General features: G+C 44.6%; 1 protein-coding gene across 50 annotated transcripts in view; it reads left to right on the plus strand.

The window, feature by feature from the left end:
* Positions 1-16,658, plus strand: part of PLEKHA7 (pleckstrin homology domain containing A7) — a 239,888-nt gene that overhangs the window by 179,794 nt on the left and 43,436 nt on the right. For 42 of the 50 annotated variants that reach the window (XM_074014161.1, XM_065528439.1, XM_065528441.1 and 39 more), the window contains one exon: positions 12,433-12,903. The exons of the other annotated variants lie outside the window; for them this stretch is intronic. In XM_074014161.1, coding sequence (XP_073870262.1) covers positions 12,433-12,903 — 471 coding nt within the window. The remainder of the gene's footprint in view (positions 1-12,432; positions 12,904-16,658) is intronic. 50 annotated transcript variants of the gene reach the window in all.

Raw genomic sequence — 16,658 nt, forward strand, 5'->3', positions numbered from 1 at the left:
TATTTTTCCAGAATAAGATATTCAGACATTTGGTTGGTTAAAATTATTCATCAGGCAGACTAAATCTTGCCTGTCTTCCAGTTTGGTGTTTGGCCTTGGAAAAGCTCCATCTCTGTAAGTGGCCCCAACAGTAGCATTTCATTTGCTCCCTCTGTGATTCTCACCCAGAGGCTTCTCTCTTTATTCATACAGGCAGATGCTTCCTTTATTAGTGGTGGTATGTATTAAGACTGTTGATTGCAGATGACAGAAAATACAGAGAAATTTACCTTTAAAAGGAGGGAATTTATTGGTTCATATCACTGAAAAGCTCAAGATAGATCTGGCTTTAGAAACAATGGGGTTCAAGGCTCAGACAACATCACTAGAAGTCATATTCTCAGAGTCTGGGCTCTTCCTGCCTGTGTGTTGAATTCAGTCTTGAGCTCCATGAGGAGGTCCCTGGCACATCTAGGGCCTGGTGGCAAGATAGCTGCAGTGGTCCCAAACTCATGTCATCAAAGTTAAAATCCAGTAGGAAAGAGCCAGGGTCTGGTCCAGAAGCTCTGAGATTCATACTGATTAGACAGGTTTAGTTTGCATTTGTGTCCCCAACCGTCTCCCGTGGCCAGGGACAACATCATGCTGATAGCGGAGGCCTGAAACACATGCTTCACTTCTGAGAACCAGGGGTGGAACCATATCCAGGCCGTGAGGACTAAGAGCGAGGTGGTGTGGGTTCCCAAGGAAGTGTTAAGACTCCGTGGGCAGAGAACCATGGGCAGAAATGGCTTACTGGGACATGGTAAAGAGGGCATCAATAATCAATGTCCAGGCTGGCTGATTTATCCCTCACTTCCTACTATACCTATTTCTTTTGCCTTAAGAATCTCTTCCCAGTGCTTAGTCTCTGAAATCGGATAGACCTGGGTTCAGATCCCTGCTCTACTACTTTCTGGCAGTGTCATCTTGTGCAAATTATGCATGCTTTTGAAACCTTGATTTTTCTTAATTCATAGGCTTGCTACAAGGATTAAATTAAATGTATCAAGTGCTTGCTTAGTCCAGTGCCTGAGACATAGTAGGTGCTCCCTATCAGCTATATTAACTTCCATAGGATTTGCTTTGACAGTATTTTCAGCCGTTTTCTCTTTACCTCCTTCCAGTTTCATCATTAATTCCTAGATCTCAATGATGGGTCTCCTATGAACAAACTGCACTCTCTTCCCTGCCAGGATATACTCATCTCCTAGCAGTGTGAGTTGTTCAACAGTTCAGGGTCCTTAAAGCCCCATCCCTAAGTCCTATCTGTCTTCAGCTCCCACTTCCCCCAGCTTCTTCCTATTCTTCTGGCCCAGGAGCAGAGCTAAAAGCCTCACTGCAACTCTGACATTTTTATTTGAGACAAAGTCTCACTCTGTCATCAGGCTGGAGTGCAGTGGCATGATCTTGGCTCACTGCAACCTCTGCCTCCCAGGCTCAAGTGAACCTCCCACCTCAGCCTCCCAAATAGCTAGGACTACAGGCATGTGCCACTGTGCCTGGCTCATTTTTTGTATTTTTTGTAGAGATGGGGTTTCACCATGATGCCTAGGCTGGCCTGGAACTCCTGGGCTCAAGTGATCCACCTACCTCAGCCTCCCAAAGTGTTAGGATTACAGGAGTAAGCCACAGCACCTAACCTGCACCTCTGACTTTTTGTTCTCTTGTTTGTTACACAGGCTTCAGAACTCCATGATAGACATGAATTCCAGTATTTTTGAGATCCCACACCACATGCTGTGAGGGACACCCTGCACTACTGGCAGGGCCTACTCTCTACCCCTGCCAGTCATCTTCTGCCCCACGTCCATATTCTTCCACTGTCCATGCTGTGGACTCTGGTTTTTGATTCTCTACAACCTTTTTGAAATCTGCCTTACCAACTTCCCCCATAATAGTCCCTTTTCTATCTTGTCTAAGGATGTTTTTTCCTCTGTAATAAGCTAAAGCACTAAGTAAGGAGGCTATTTGCAGCTCACAAAACTGACAAGTGACCCACCCAGGCAGGAGGGTATATCAGAAACAGAACTCATCTTTTTTCTCAATTTCCTAACCTCTGTGTTCTCTGGAGTAGCTGCAGTCCTGTCTTGGGACTAAAGAAACTTACAGTAGAGTCACCTTTAGAATAAAGTCCAATTTCCTTAGTCGTTGGAAACTCTGCATGGACCTGGTCCCTACAGAGACCTTTGGTTCATCTCCTGCCATTTCCCATTCTCTGTGGCATGCTGAACTTCTTTCAGCAACTTGAATTGGTGCATTTGTTCATGCATTCATCCATTTAGTCTTTTATTCTGTAAATATTTATTAAGGGTGGCCAGGTGTGGTGTCTCATGCCTGTAATCCCAGCACTTTGGGACTCCTAGGCAGGTGGATCACCTGAAGTCAGGGGTTTGAGACCAGCCTGGCCAACATGGCAAAACTCTCTCTCTACTAAAAATACAAAAATTAGCTTGGTGGCACATGCCTGTAATCCCGCCTACTCAGGAGGCTGAGGCAGGAGAATCACTTGAATCTGGGAGGAGGAGGTTGTAGTGAGCTGAAACCACACCACTGCACTCCAGCCTGGGTGATACAGCAAGACTCCATCTCAAAAAAAAAAAAAAAAAAAAAAAAGTTTATATATATATATATATATAACTCCTGAGCTCAGATGATCCACCCACTTTGGCCTCCCAAAGTGCTGGGATATATATATATATGGCATACTGTGGGTCAAACACTGTTAAAGATGCTAAGAATACAGTAGTGTTCAAAGAGAGAGAGGCAAGATGCCATGCTGCTTACATTCTGGAGGGGTGGGGCAGGAAGACAAACCATAAACAGGAAAACAAGAAATCATTAGGACAATTTGTATCAAGATCTATGCATGAAGGCAGTAAGACCGAGTGATGAATTAGGGTAGGACTAGGGCAAGGGAGTAGCCACTTTTGTTTGGGTGGTCAGGGAAGGATTCTAGATGGGGCCTGATTGATACAAGAAAGTCAGATACACAAAACTTTGAGGAAGCGTGTTCTGGGCAGAGGTGATGGCATGTACAAATGAGCGTAGAGCATGGCTGAACCAAAGTGAGCAAGGGGAGAATAGACTGATGAGGTGTGGGAGGATAGAGGTCCTTCTCATGAGGCAACCAGGATCCCTCTGGGCTTTGCTCACCCACTTTACCAGCCCTCTCACCTGCACCAGGGCAACCCCAGCATATCCTCAGGTTAGCCTAGAAGAATGATATTTCCTCCTTTCCTGACTATTCAGCGTGTCAGATGTCCCTGTTTGTAGTATACTGTCATTCCTTATTCATAGGTCTTTCATGCTAAAGTTATGCTGACCTGCTTTCTCATTGTCACCCTTACGAGAATTAAGCTCCTTGAAAATGAGAACTGCATAGGTCTCACCTGTCAGTGCCTGGCATATAATAAGTGTTCAGTTAATGCGTAGATACATGGGGGTTTGGGCTACAAATTTTCATTTGGAGCCCAAACTTTGCAGTTATCCAAAGAGCTGAAATCTCAAGAAGTTTTATCTTTCACAAATGGAGGTATAAAAAAGGAACACTTCTTCATTTTTTGAGGAAGCTTCAGCAGTTTTACAAACATACAATGCTTACACACAAAGTCAACCTTGTGATAATGCACTTTCAAGGAGTCAAATTTGCAAAAGATGTGTAAAACAAATTAGAGCTCTCTAAAAGTCTTTATACAATTTGTACCTCCAGTATTGGGAACAACGTGAAGGTGAAACACATAACGTAGCAAATTGGCCCTATGTGTGAAGGGACAGATGTTATACATGGTTGAATAATTTGGTAGGGGAGATTTCTGGTATTTTTTGCTTGCATTTTCACTTTTATGTTTTTCAAAATACTCGCTGTACTTGCATTTAGAGAATGGTTGTAGTATAGAAATGTAGTATTTGCTGTCCATTTGAAACTCTGGTTCTTGCTCAGCTGTTGCAATTAAGCGCTCTTCCCCTTTTGCAGCACCAGTGATAATTAGCTTTTAAACTTTTGTCTTTCACCATTAAGTAGCCCTGTACACTTACCATAGCTATTTTGCAAGCGAACAGTTTTACTGATCTCTTCCATTGTTCTGTAAGGAATATAGGATGAAGGAATACTTGGCTTTTCCATTACTACATCTGGCCTTTAGGATTTCAGCATTCTGGATTTTCATCATTTTGCGAGGGAACAGTTTTGCTGATCTCTTCCATTGTGCGGGAATACAGGAAGAAGGAATGATATTTGGCTTCTCCATTACCACATCTGGCTTTTAAGATTTCAACATTCTGGATTTTAATCTTTTGGGATTGTAATTTTCGACTTTAGGGATTTTGACCTTTCGGGATTATGGTGTTCAGGATTGTATCTTTCGAGATTATGATCTGCAACAGGTACATAGATGTTTGGCTGGCCAGGTGGGTAGGCAGATGAATGGATGAACAGATGAACAAAACAGTTGAGAAACCTCTACCTATAAGATGTTCCAGTGAGGATTTGGGATGGCTGGGAGTGATCAGAACATTCTCCTGGGACTCGTGCGTGGGGGATCGGGCTGCTCAGAAGTGGCCCACACATTCTGGGTTATTTGCACTGTCTTTGAGAGCTAAGTCTTTGGCCTTCCAAACTCTAATCACCATTGGCGAAGTGTAGCTGGACAGCCCCGGAGACTGGACTAGCCTCTTGGATCCTCACCAGAAGTAATTTATAGACATGTTTTTAGCCTTGCACAGGGCTTTGGAGTCGTATCAGATGAGGTTTGAGTCCTGCTTATGTCACTAGTTGGATGATCCAAGGCAAGTTGGCTAATCTCTCTGAGCATCACTTTCATTCCCCCTTTTTTTTTTTTTTTTTTTTTTAATGAGAGGGAGTTTGGCTTTGTCACGCAGACTGGAGTGCAATGGCATGATCTCAGCTCACTGCAACCTCCACCTCCCAGATTCAAACAATTCTCCTGCCTCAGTTTCCTGGGTGGCTGGGACTACAGATGCCTGCCACCATGCCTGGCTAATATTTTTTGTATTTTTAATAGAAATGGGGTTTCGCCGTGTTGGCCAGGCTGGTCTTGAACTCCTGAGCTCAGGTGATCCACCTACCTTGACCTCTGAAAGTAATGGGATTACAGATGTGAGTCACCATGCCCGGCCACTTTTATTACCTTTCATGAAAGAAAAATGTCTCTAGCACTGTGGGTTTGTGTGATGATAAGAAGAGGTAGTAAAGTGCTTAGCTCAGAGTTTTGCATTCAGTAAGTGCTCAGTCAGTGATGGCTGCCACTGCCAGATTCCTGTCCTTTATTAGAGTCCATTTATTATAGGTAATCCAGTAGTTGTGTGTGCCCTCAGCCTCTCTGGGCTCAGTCCCGACCTTGCAGAATTGTTACAGGGATTACAGGTTGTCCGTAACAGATTCCTAGCACACAGTAGGACCTAGCATATGGTAGCAATAACCAAGCCCTGGCCATTAAAAAAGTGTATCTCCCAGACCGTGACTGCTGGTTTCCCTGGGGAGATGGAAAGTGAGTGAGCGTGGTGTGTGCTAGAGCTTCAGGGTGGCTCAGGTTGAGCTGTGACTGGTGGCATGGCTTACCCAGGTAAAAGAAACAGAGAAGGATTCTCCAGGCAGGAATGAACAAAGTGAGGAGGGCTGGCAGGCCTGGAGTAGCTTTTTCCTTTTCTTAATCTGGTTTGTCAATCCCTACAGCTTTAAAAGGGACTTTGCCAATAGCTGCTCTACTGAGGCAGGAGGCAACCTCAGCCTAGCATTCTGGTTGTTTCATTTATTTTGCAGCCTTGCTCTTCTCTGTGGGAGGGAGGCCTGAAGGATTGTGGAGGGTGTCATCAAAGCTGTCAAGCCCTCTTGTTAATTTAGGCAGAGCACAGCATGAAAAGTAGCAGGCTATTCTCCCTCCATCCCAAGGGGGCTGCCCTATTTAACTCTGGGGAAAAGAAGAAACTAACTCCCTTCTCCATTTCTCAAATGCTAGGAACTCATTCAAAAGAGCGAGCCTGCCTTAGGGTGCTCTGCATACTTTGGGCTCCTTTCTCTTCAGTCTTTTGTACAAGTCTATTGATTATGCCCAGACTGCAGATCAGTGCTCAGGACTCAGGATCTGTTAACACAGGCTGAGCTGCTTTCCCATGGCAGGACTTCATCATCTGGCCTGGCTCAGATCCAACTCTCCAAGACTCTCAGTGGCCTGGGTTCTTGTTCTTGGGCTCCTAGTTTGGTCATTTAGGTGAGGTGAGTTGGGAGGGATCCTTTGAGTGGGATTACAACAGAAAGGCTATGTCGGTCATCAGGACTAAGGTTCTATCAAGCCCCTACAAGCTGTCATTCCTCTTCCTATCTCAGTATTTGAATGAGATTGAATGTGTGTGGGGTGTGTGCGCATTTAGCATTAAGATAGAGGGAAATATTATTCCTTATTGCCTGATGAGATAAATGATTTGGAGGCAGAATAAAATAATCAGTGCACAGTTGCTTGGTAAGATCTGTGAACATTCAAGTTCTTGTGAAGAAAAGAAATAAGAGAGAAGTATCAACAGTCTGAGGTATGTGCTCTTCCCACTTGGAAGGGAAAATAAGAATTTGCTCTAAACAGACAAATAGTATTCTGTGATATGCTAGAAATGCTGGGGCCCAACCCCAGTCAATGGTAAGAGTAGCCCCTTGTAACAGTTAGGGGTCATGTCTGGTTGCTAGAAATAGAACAACCCAATTTAGGGTGGCATAATCAAATTGGGTTTTAGTTTTCTCCCATAGCAGGAATCCAGGGGTAGTCAGTAGATTGGTACAGTGGCACTGTCATGCAGTCAGGGACATGGGCTCTTTATCTCCTTCTACCCAGCTTTTAGCATATGACTGGCGTCCTTATTTTTATCATGTTGCAGTTCAGCAAAGTCTAAATCCCAGGCAGGAAGAAGAGAGGGGTTAGCTAAGCTTGCCTTCTTATAAAGACTTTCCTGGAGGACCCCACCTAGCAATTTATGCTTATATCTTATTGGCCAAAGCTATGTTATATGATCATCCTCAGCTACAAGGGAGGTTGGAAAATGTAAGTGTTTTGCAGTGTACATTGCCACTTTGAAAAAATTGGGGCAGAGGAGGAGGGAATACCTGTTGGGTAGTAAAGACATTTGTATTTGAGGGCATACTGTGTGCCAGACACTGTGCTATGCTGTTTCTCTGCATTGTCTCCATTAATCCTCACAACAGCCCAAGGAGACACTGTTATCCCATTTTACAGATGGAGAACTTGAGACTAGAGATGTCCCTTGCCCAAGGTCACACAGTTTATGTGTGGTGGAACCAGTTCTTGAATCTAGGTCCAACTGGTTCTAAAATCTGTGCCTGCTGTTATTTTCAAAAAGTGACACATATGGCCAAAATGGTCACTGAGTGTCAGGAATTTTCTGTGTTCTTGAACAGTGACTGGTTTCAGATGTTCATGATCGTAGCATGACCTGCATGGGAACAGCAGCCCATCTGGAAAGGCTTGTGTTGTCTTAGCTAAACATCTATGCTCTGCATGGCCAAGCTGCCTGAGTAATACAGTCATTGACAGCCGAGGGGTGCTTCATTCTTTCCCATCATTGTGCTAAATCGAGCATTGCAGATCTGTTTTGTGACAAGTGTCCTGACTTGAGAAGTCATGTGTTAAATTGTTGGGAATGCAAAGAGACAGGGAGAATACCAAAAAACTTTTTTTACCTTAAATTCCATAACTTAGTAAGTTAAATGTTTAGGTCCGGTAAGGTGGGGGAGTAGGGAATATTACTTTCACCTTTCTTACCTGCATCCAGAGCAGGAACATTTTGTGCACAAAGGCACATCTTATGTAAGTCCCGGGAGCCATGGGAATAAGGAACTGTTCATAACCCCAAAGTCTTCAGGGCTAGAAAACTGCCCAGTGGCAAACTGACTACCATTCGCTTAGCCGCCCTCTAAAGCTTTGTTTTGCAATAAATGCTGGTATTAATCTAAAGAAAATGATTTATCATCCTCTGTCAAATTTATTTCCAGGAAGCACTGGCATATATGGGAGTGTATATACTCATGTACAGTCATAGTAAGGACTAAGACTTATGGTTAAATTAGCTCCAAGGTTAGAGAAGACTAACAGACTCCATGATTTGAGGGTCAGTTGTTTATGGGAACAGTATTCAATGTGGTTACCATAATTAAATTGGGCTTCAGGGTTGTCTGGCTTTGAAGGCAAAGGCTATTTTCTGTACTACTTTCTTATACTCCCAGGTGCCTGTCCCAATGGGGTCTGTATAGGTGCTCGGTAAATACATGGTGATTGGTTAGGGAAGGAAGAAAAATCCATGTTACAATTGGTTGGGCTGAGACTTTGTGCCCACAATCTTTGGGTTCCAGAGTTGAAGAATCCTTCATTTCCTCTCAATTCTAGTATCATACCCATAGGTGGCATATTTGTTTCACTATCTGGCTCTTATGACAAGGTGCTCTTTATCTTTGGGGTGTGAATAACAAGGAGATACAATTACCTGGGTATCACAATTGGAATAACCACTTAGAAATATCAGAGCAAGTGTAACCAAAGCAGCATGCCAGATTCTAAAGCTTCAGCAACTTGGCCAGAGTGTGATCCAGAGGGCAGCCAGAGCCTTCATCATCTCTGAAGTAGCCTCAGCACATCCTCTGTGGGTGGTTTCCTGGATGTAAGAAATAATAAAGAAGATAGGCCTGGCACAGTGGTTCATGCCTGTAATCCCAGCACTTCTGGAGGCTGAGTTGGGATGATTGCTTGAGCTCAGGATTTCGAGACCAGCCCGGGCAACAAGAAAGGCCTTGTCTCTACAAAAGAAAAAAAAACTAAAAATTAGCCAGACGTGGTGGCAGGAGCCCGTGGTACCAGTTACGCAGGAGTCAGAGGTGGAAGGATCACTTGATCCTCGGAGGTTGAGGCTGTGGTGAGCTCTGTTCATGCTAGTGCATTCTATCCTTGGTGACATAGTGAGACCCTGTATCAAAAAAAGAAAAAGAAGATAATGGCCAACTTAGGCAACTCGAGGACTGTTGGTTCAGGTTACACTAATCTAGTTATGGAGGATTAAAGGGAGAAAGGAAAGACAAAGCTAAAACCCATCGTGTGTAAAAAAGAAAAAAGAGAAAAAAACTGTCCTATGTGCATTGTGGAACAGGGTTGTCCCTTTATAAGCTTACAGTAAGAATTACTTTTTCTTTTTTGAGGTGGAGTCTGGCTCTCTCACCCAGGCTGGAGTGCAGTGGTGTAATCTCAGCTCACGGCAACCTCTGCCTCCCAGGTTCAAGCAATTCTCCTGCCTCAACCTCCTGAGTAGCTGGGACTACAGGTACACACCACCATGCCCAGCTAATTTTTGTATTTTTGGTAGAGTCAGGGTTTCACCATGTTGGTCAGGCTGTTCTCGAACCCCTGACCTCAGGTGATTCACCTTCCTTGGCATGCCACCACACCCAGCTGAATTACTTTTTCTTTAAGCATGGGCTCCTGAATATTTCCCATATTTTCCTCCTACTGGAATTTATAGAGCCACTGAATGTTAACAATGGATGGGCCCTCACTCATCAATATCTCAATATGTCATTGTAAAATGATTTAATAGGCAGGACCCCTTCCAGTATAAGTAGCAGAAACCAAACTCAAACTAATAACTGAAAAAGGGAATTTAGGCCCGGCAGGGTGGCTCATGCTTGTAATCTTAAAACTTTGGGGGGCTGAGGCAGGTGGACCATTTGAACCCAGGAGTTTGAGACCAGCCTGGGCAACATAGCGAGACCCAGTTTCTACAAATTTTTTTTTTTTTTTTAATTAGCAGAGCATGGTGGCATGCACCTGTAGTCCCAGCTACTCAGGAGGCTGAGGTGGGAGGATCACTTAAGCCCAGCAGATCAAGGCTACAGTGAGCCATGATCATGCCACTGCACTGCAGCCTGGGTGAGAGAGCAAGATGCTGTTAAAAAAAAGAAGAAGAAGAAGGAATTTATTTATTAACAACTAAAAAATCCAAAGAGATATCTGGTTTACATATGGTTAGATGTAGGAGCTTGAGCCAAGTTTTTAGGATTGTATGTTTCTCCACCTGCTTTCCTTTGTGTTAACTTCATTCTTAAGCGGTGCCTTCCCACACAATTGCAGCAGCTCCAACCCAAGTCCCAGGGCTGACTCTGATTGGCCTGGAGTAGTCAACTCCTGAACCAGTCACTGAGACTGTGGACCCTCAGCTGGACAGGGAGTCAGCAGCACCTGAACCACCTGGACTGAGGGTAGGAGAAAGTGATCCCCAAATGAAAATTGAAATGCTGTTATCAGAAGGGCAGTGGATACAGCGTGGAGGTTGGAGAGGAAAGAAGTCCTTTGTTGGATAAAAGGAGTTCCAAAGATGCATTATTTTTTTCCACAAAGCTTGGGGTTTCCATGGAAAAGACATTGGTACATGAACAGCGAGACGAGTGATTGCTTTTCTCAGTTCTCCCTGTATATTAGTCCATTCTCACACTGCTATGAAGAACTGCCCAAGAATGGATAATTTATAAAGGAAAGAGGTTTATTGACTCACAGTTCCACATGGCTGGGGAGGCCTCAAGAAACTTACAATCATGGTGGAAGGGAAAGCAAACATGTCCTTCTTTGCATGATGGCAGGAAGAAGTGCCAAGCAAAAAGAGAAAAGCTGCTTCTAAAAGCATCAGATCTCATGAGAACATGCTCACTGTCAGGAAAACAGCATGAGGGTACCCTCCCTCATGATTCAATTTCCTACCACCAGATCCTTCCCACGACACATGGGGATTATGGGAACTACAGTTCAAGATGAGATTTGGGTGAGGACACAGCCAAACCATATCACCCTGCCTAAGTTAAAGGCAACAGACCCACACACAGTGAAAAGCAGACCCCATGTGGAGGATTGTATTTTCACATTATATTGACATTCTAACTAGCTCTGGCTCTCAGGGTGAGTTGATTCTGCCCTGAATCTGTGTTGATTATTGGTAGCTGAGGTTCTGAAGTTGTTGCAAAGACACCTGGGGTGTGGCCACCGAGATGTAAATGCAGTAGCATTTCTATTATGTACTCTCATGTGGAGAAGAAAATGCCTCTGGCTTGGCCCCATTTTGAGTGGTGGATCTTAAGGCCAGGACCTTTTTTTTTTTTTTTTTTTTTTTAAACCAAGGAGTATAGCTAAACCAGCTGCCCCATCTAAGTAAAGGTCTTTGGTAATTTTTCTAGTCCATCTGAGCTGAGCTGGAACAAGTTCTCTTGCCTCCCTAATCTAAATTCTGTGAAGCTTGTGGAGCCACTATTGTATCCCTGGTGCCAGGTGATCAGGATGCAGACAACTAGGACCCTGCCCCAAGGAGGCAGAGAGAAGGGCAGCTTACCGGGGGAGATGGACCATGAAAGAGAAGCCCTCCACCATGTCCCAAAGCTCCTCCTGTAGCCTCAGTTCACACCCTGACCTATCACCCCACCCCATTCTCTTTTATAGCTTCCAGGTTTGCACGGACACATGTGGAGAGGCAGTAGAGCAAAGCCTACCACACATGGGCTCTGGAGTCTACCTGGGTTTAAGCCCAGGCTCCACTCTGTTCCAGCTGTTTGATCTTGGGCAAACAATCGATCTTCTCTGTGCCTCAGTTTCCTTATTGTTAAAATCTGACTAATAATACTCCACAGAATTGTTGTAGATAGACATGAGAGTTGTTTCTGTTTGAACTGTTCCCTGATAAGATAGAAACAGGTTGCTGTTCACATAAAGAGGTTGCTGTGCCCATTCTCTATTCACCATCTTTGAAGAGTGTTAATTATGCTATCATTTGTACTTTGGGCTGTGCTAGAGACCAGTGGGAGGGATCGTGAGCTCAGGAGCTTTCCATTTAAGCCCCAGACAGACAAACGGATAAATCGCAAAAGGAAAAGGCAAGATCAGTAGCACAGAGTAGAATGGGAGCACAGGAGTGGTCTTCATGTGAATGTCACATGTATAATTTATTCATTCTCTCTTGCAGTAGTAGTTACAGAGTGCCTATTTTATACCAGTCATTGTGTAGAAGTTCTGGGCATATGATCAGCCAGATGGGCCTCTGGCCAAAAAGAACTCATAGTTTATTTGGGAGCTAGATGAATAAACACAGTTATGGTCCAGTGCGGTTAGTGTGACAGTGGGATCAGCATAAGATCCTATTCTAAATTGGAAGTGTATGTCAGGGCGGCTTCCTGGAGGAGGTGTTGTTTAAGCCAGATCCCCAAAGGAGCAGAAGTTAGGCAGGCAGAGTGAGGACACGAGCATGAAAGGTGTTCTGGGCAGAGGGAATAGCCTGTGCAAAGGCCTGCAGGTGATTGAGTGTACAGTGCATTTCATCGTGGAGTCTTGGCTGTGGAGCAAACTGAATGTGCTGCTGTCATTGCAGGGATATGGAGAAGGTGGAGCGGCAGGCTGTCCCCCAGGCCAACCACACAGAGTCCTGTCACGAATGTGGCCGGGTGGGACCCGGACATACGAGAGATTGTTCTCATCGTGGCCATGATGACACTGTCAACTTCGAGAGGCAGGAGCAGGAGGGAGAGCAGTACCGTTCCCAGAGGGACCCGCTGGAGGGCAAGCGGGACCGGAGCAAGGCCAGGTCTCCATACTCGCCGGCTGAGGAGGATGCCTTGTTTATGGATTTACCCAGTGGCCCAAGAGGCCAGCAGGCACAGCCCCAACGGGCAGAGAAGAATGGAATGTTGCCTGCCTCATATGGCCCAGGAGAACAGAATGGGACTGGCGGGTACCAGCGGGCCTTTCCTCCCAGGACCAACCCTGAAAAACACAGCCAAAGGAAGAGCAATCTGGCCCAGGTGGAGCACTGGGCAAGGGCCCAGAAGGGGGACAGCAGGAGGTGAGTAATAGACTCAGGATCACTGCTTATAATGAGTGCAATAATGTAGTGGCAATAGCTGTCATTTAGCGAGCACTTGCTGTGTAAGGGCGGCCTTAAACTCTTTACCACCATTACCTACGTAAATCCCTGTAACAACCCTGCAAGAAAGGGTGATATTCCTTGACAGAAACTGAGGCTTGGAGAAGTCAAGGAACCTGCCCACAGCACACAGGTGGTAAGGCCAGAGTTCAGTCCTGGGTCTGTGAGCCTCCAAGGCCCCCACGCGATTACACCAGAGTCTTTTCTACTCCTCAGAGAATGCCTTGAGACATTCAGCATGTAAATGATAACCAGTCTTCTCCTCTTTTGCTGCTACTTCTCTACATCCAAGAAATGTTTATAGAAACTAGAGTGAGTAGAGATTCATTTTTAATTCCAGGCACATACAGAAGTGCATCGGCACTGTTGACATTGGGCTTTATCAGATACATTCCTTCAAGAAGATTTTAATTATTTAGAAGGCATGCATATCTTGCTATTTGCCAAGCACTGTCTGTATTTTATTATAATTTCAGATTAATTAGGACACATTTCTGAATGTGAAGAATTCAGGGTCACTAGCTTCCCTGTTGTCTCCAGAAGCCACTGTGCTTTGTCTTCATTATGAAAGACGTGACAGATTTCACTCACTATTTTCAGGCTTCTAAACAAATCACTGACAAGAGAGGAGATAGCAAAGCCAATGTGCATTCAGAGAGCTCCCCAGGGATTGCCGTGGATGTGCCAGCATCCAGACCAAGTCTGCCACAGGCCTGATAACATGCTCTGAAAGGTCACACTTCCTTCTCCCTGTTGGCCAGGCCCAAGCTTTCTACCTGTGGATTCTGGAGGTGGTCAGTGCTCCTAGGGGAATAGCCTAGTCCTGTTTTCAAGTATGTGGGTGTGTTGTTCATATGTAGGTTGCTGTAGCCTCTTTAATCTGGTCCAGCTGGGCAGTTGTGAGAGTGGATGGTGGAAAAATCACAATGGAGCCTTCCTAAGTAACTGATAGACATTGTTGTGGAGCAGACTAGAAGAGAAGGCCTGTTATGCTGTAGCTAAGACACCTTCCCATTCCCAACTGGGAATGACCAGGTGTCAATTCTGTTTGTTCACATTTTGTATCTTATTAATAAAACAGAAAGCTACTGTCTGAGGACACAGGGAAGGGAAGCTGCTCTTCTTGGTGCTGACCTAAGTAGCCCCCTGGTAGGTGGTTGTAAGATGACCTTACTGCTGAGCGAGGTTGGAAAGTTGGCAGGGGTAATGTAATGTGGGTCCTCATTCTCCAAAGTAAGGCATTTGAATTTTATTTGAAAAAGCAATAGGGAACCACTGGAAGGTTTTAAGCAGGTAAGTGATGTGATCTGATGAATATTTCATGAAGAAGGTAAGAGCCTAGGAAGGAGGCTATTGCAGTAGTCCATGAGGGTGACAATGGAAATAGGATGAATAAACCAATTTGAGATACATTTTGGAGGTTGAAACAGCAAAGGTTGTAAGTGAATTCGAATGCAGGATGAGGGAAACAACAAGGATGATGTGTAGAATTTTGAAAACTTTGTTTAATTTTTGTGGATACATAGTAGGTACATGTATTTATGGGTATATGAGATCTTTTGATACAGGCATGCAATATGTAATAATCAAAACAGGGTAACTGGGGTGTCCATCACCTCGGGCAATTTATCATTTCTTTGTGTTATAAGCATTCAATTGTACCCTTTTAGTTATTTTTTATTTTTTAAATTAAGATAAAGATGTAATCTTGCTACGTTGACCAGACTGGATTCGAACTTCTGGCTTCAAGCAATCCTCCCATCTTGGCCTCCCAAAGTGCTGAGATTATAGGCATGACCCACTGCACCTGACCCCTTTTTAGTTATTTTTAAATGTACAATAAATTGTTGTTGACTATAATCATCCTGCTATGCTATCAAATACTAGCTCTTACTGATTCTATCTAACTATATTTTTGTACCCATTAAGCATCCCTACTCCCCCCTGCCCACTACCCTTCCCAGCCTCTGGTAACCATCATTCTACTCTCTATCTCCATGAGTTCAATTGTTTTAATTTTTAGCTCCCACAAATGAGTGAGAACATGCAAAGTTTGTCTTTCTGTGCCTGGCTTATTTCACTTAACATAATGTCCCCGAGTTCCATCTATGTTGTTGCAAATGACAGGATTTCATTCTTTTTTATGGCTGAACAGTACTCCATTGAGTATAAGTACCACATTTTGCTTATCCATTCATCTGCTGATGGACACTTAGGTTGCTTCCAAATCTTGGCTATTGTGAATAATGCTACAATAAACAGACCTAGAGAATTTTGACTTGAGCAACTGGGTGGTTACTGAGATGGGGAAGGATAAGGAAGGAACAAGTTGGAGGAAATCAGGATTTCCATTTTGGACATGTAAGTAGGGAGTTAGAGTTCTGGACATGGGTGGAGTGGAGTTAGCATTCAGGTTTGGCTTGGTTAATAGGTAGATATGGTGCTGTGCAGCAGATATAAGCATAGGTAAGAGACATGAGCTTGATGAGGAATGTGGTCCTTTTGGAGTGTCCAGGTAGAAATGACCAGGAGGCTATAGGGAATGTGGGTACAGGCTGTAGAGGGATTCTAGAGTCATTGCCTTAGAGATGGTAACTAATGCCCTGGCAGTAGTTGAGATTAACCAGGGTGGAATGCTTAGAGCCATGTTTCTTAATCCTATCTGCATGGTTTGATCATTTGAGGCCCAACCCCAGAGATTTTGATATAGTTGGTCTGGGGTGAGGTCAAGCCATCAGTATGTTTTCAAAGCTCCTTAGGTTGGCCAGGTATGCTGGTTGATGCCTATAATCCCAGCACTTTGGGAGGCTGAGGTGGTAGGATCGCTTGAGTCCAGAAGTTTGAAACCAACCTGGGCAACATAGCAAGACACCATCTCTACCAAAAAAAATTTTTTTTATTTTTTAAGTTACCTGGATGTGGTGGCATGCACCTGTGGTCCCAGCTTCTTGGGAGGCTAAGGCGGGATGATCACTTGAGCCCATGAGTTCAAGGCTGCAATGAGTTATGACTGTACCACTGCACTCCAGCCTGGGTGACAGAGCAAAAACCTGTCTCCAAAAAATAAATAATAAATAAATAATACATACATACAACTCCCTAGGTGATTCTAGTGCACGTCCACAGTCAAGAAACTGTTGCTAGGCTGTACATTGGAATCACCTAGAGAGTTTCAACATTTGGTGAGGCCTTAGTCCCCTGAGCAGAAATCTGACTCCATTGGTCTGGGTTGCAGCCTGGACATAAGGTTTTTAGGAAGCACATTTTCCCCCGTCCCTCCTCCCACAGTGATCTAATGGGCAGCCGGGACTAAGAATCCTCAACTGAGAGAGCACAGTCGCAGAGGGCCAACAACAGAACACTGAGGACCCCCAGCCTAAGGGTCAGGCAAAAACTAAGTCACTTGAAGGAGGTGAGGAGAAGATGGGGGAGGAAAACTGGAGGTTCTGTGGGGGAGAGTTTCAGCTGGAAGGAGTCCAGGCAGCAGTGCACGGTGCTGCAGGTAAGGACTTCCACCTGGCTGTGGTGCCGCCTTTCCTTTTTTTTTGTTTTTGTTTTTTTTTCTACCAAAAGCAGATACTTGAGACGTAGTACCTTTCAAGGAGGCTGAGCACCCCTGAAGGAAAGTCCAGAACGTGGCGGGTCTTTTGCTCGGTAGCAGAAACCCTTTTTCC

This window comes from Macaca fascicularis, chromosome 14, assembly GCF_037993035.2.
Source record: "Macaca fascicularis isolate 582-1 chromosome 14, T2T-MFA8v1.1".
Classification (NCBI taxonomy): Eukaryota; Metazoa; Chordata; class Mammalia; order Primates; family Cercopithecidae; genus Macaca; species Macaca fascicularis.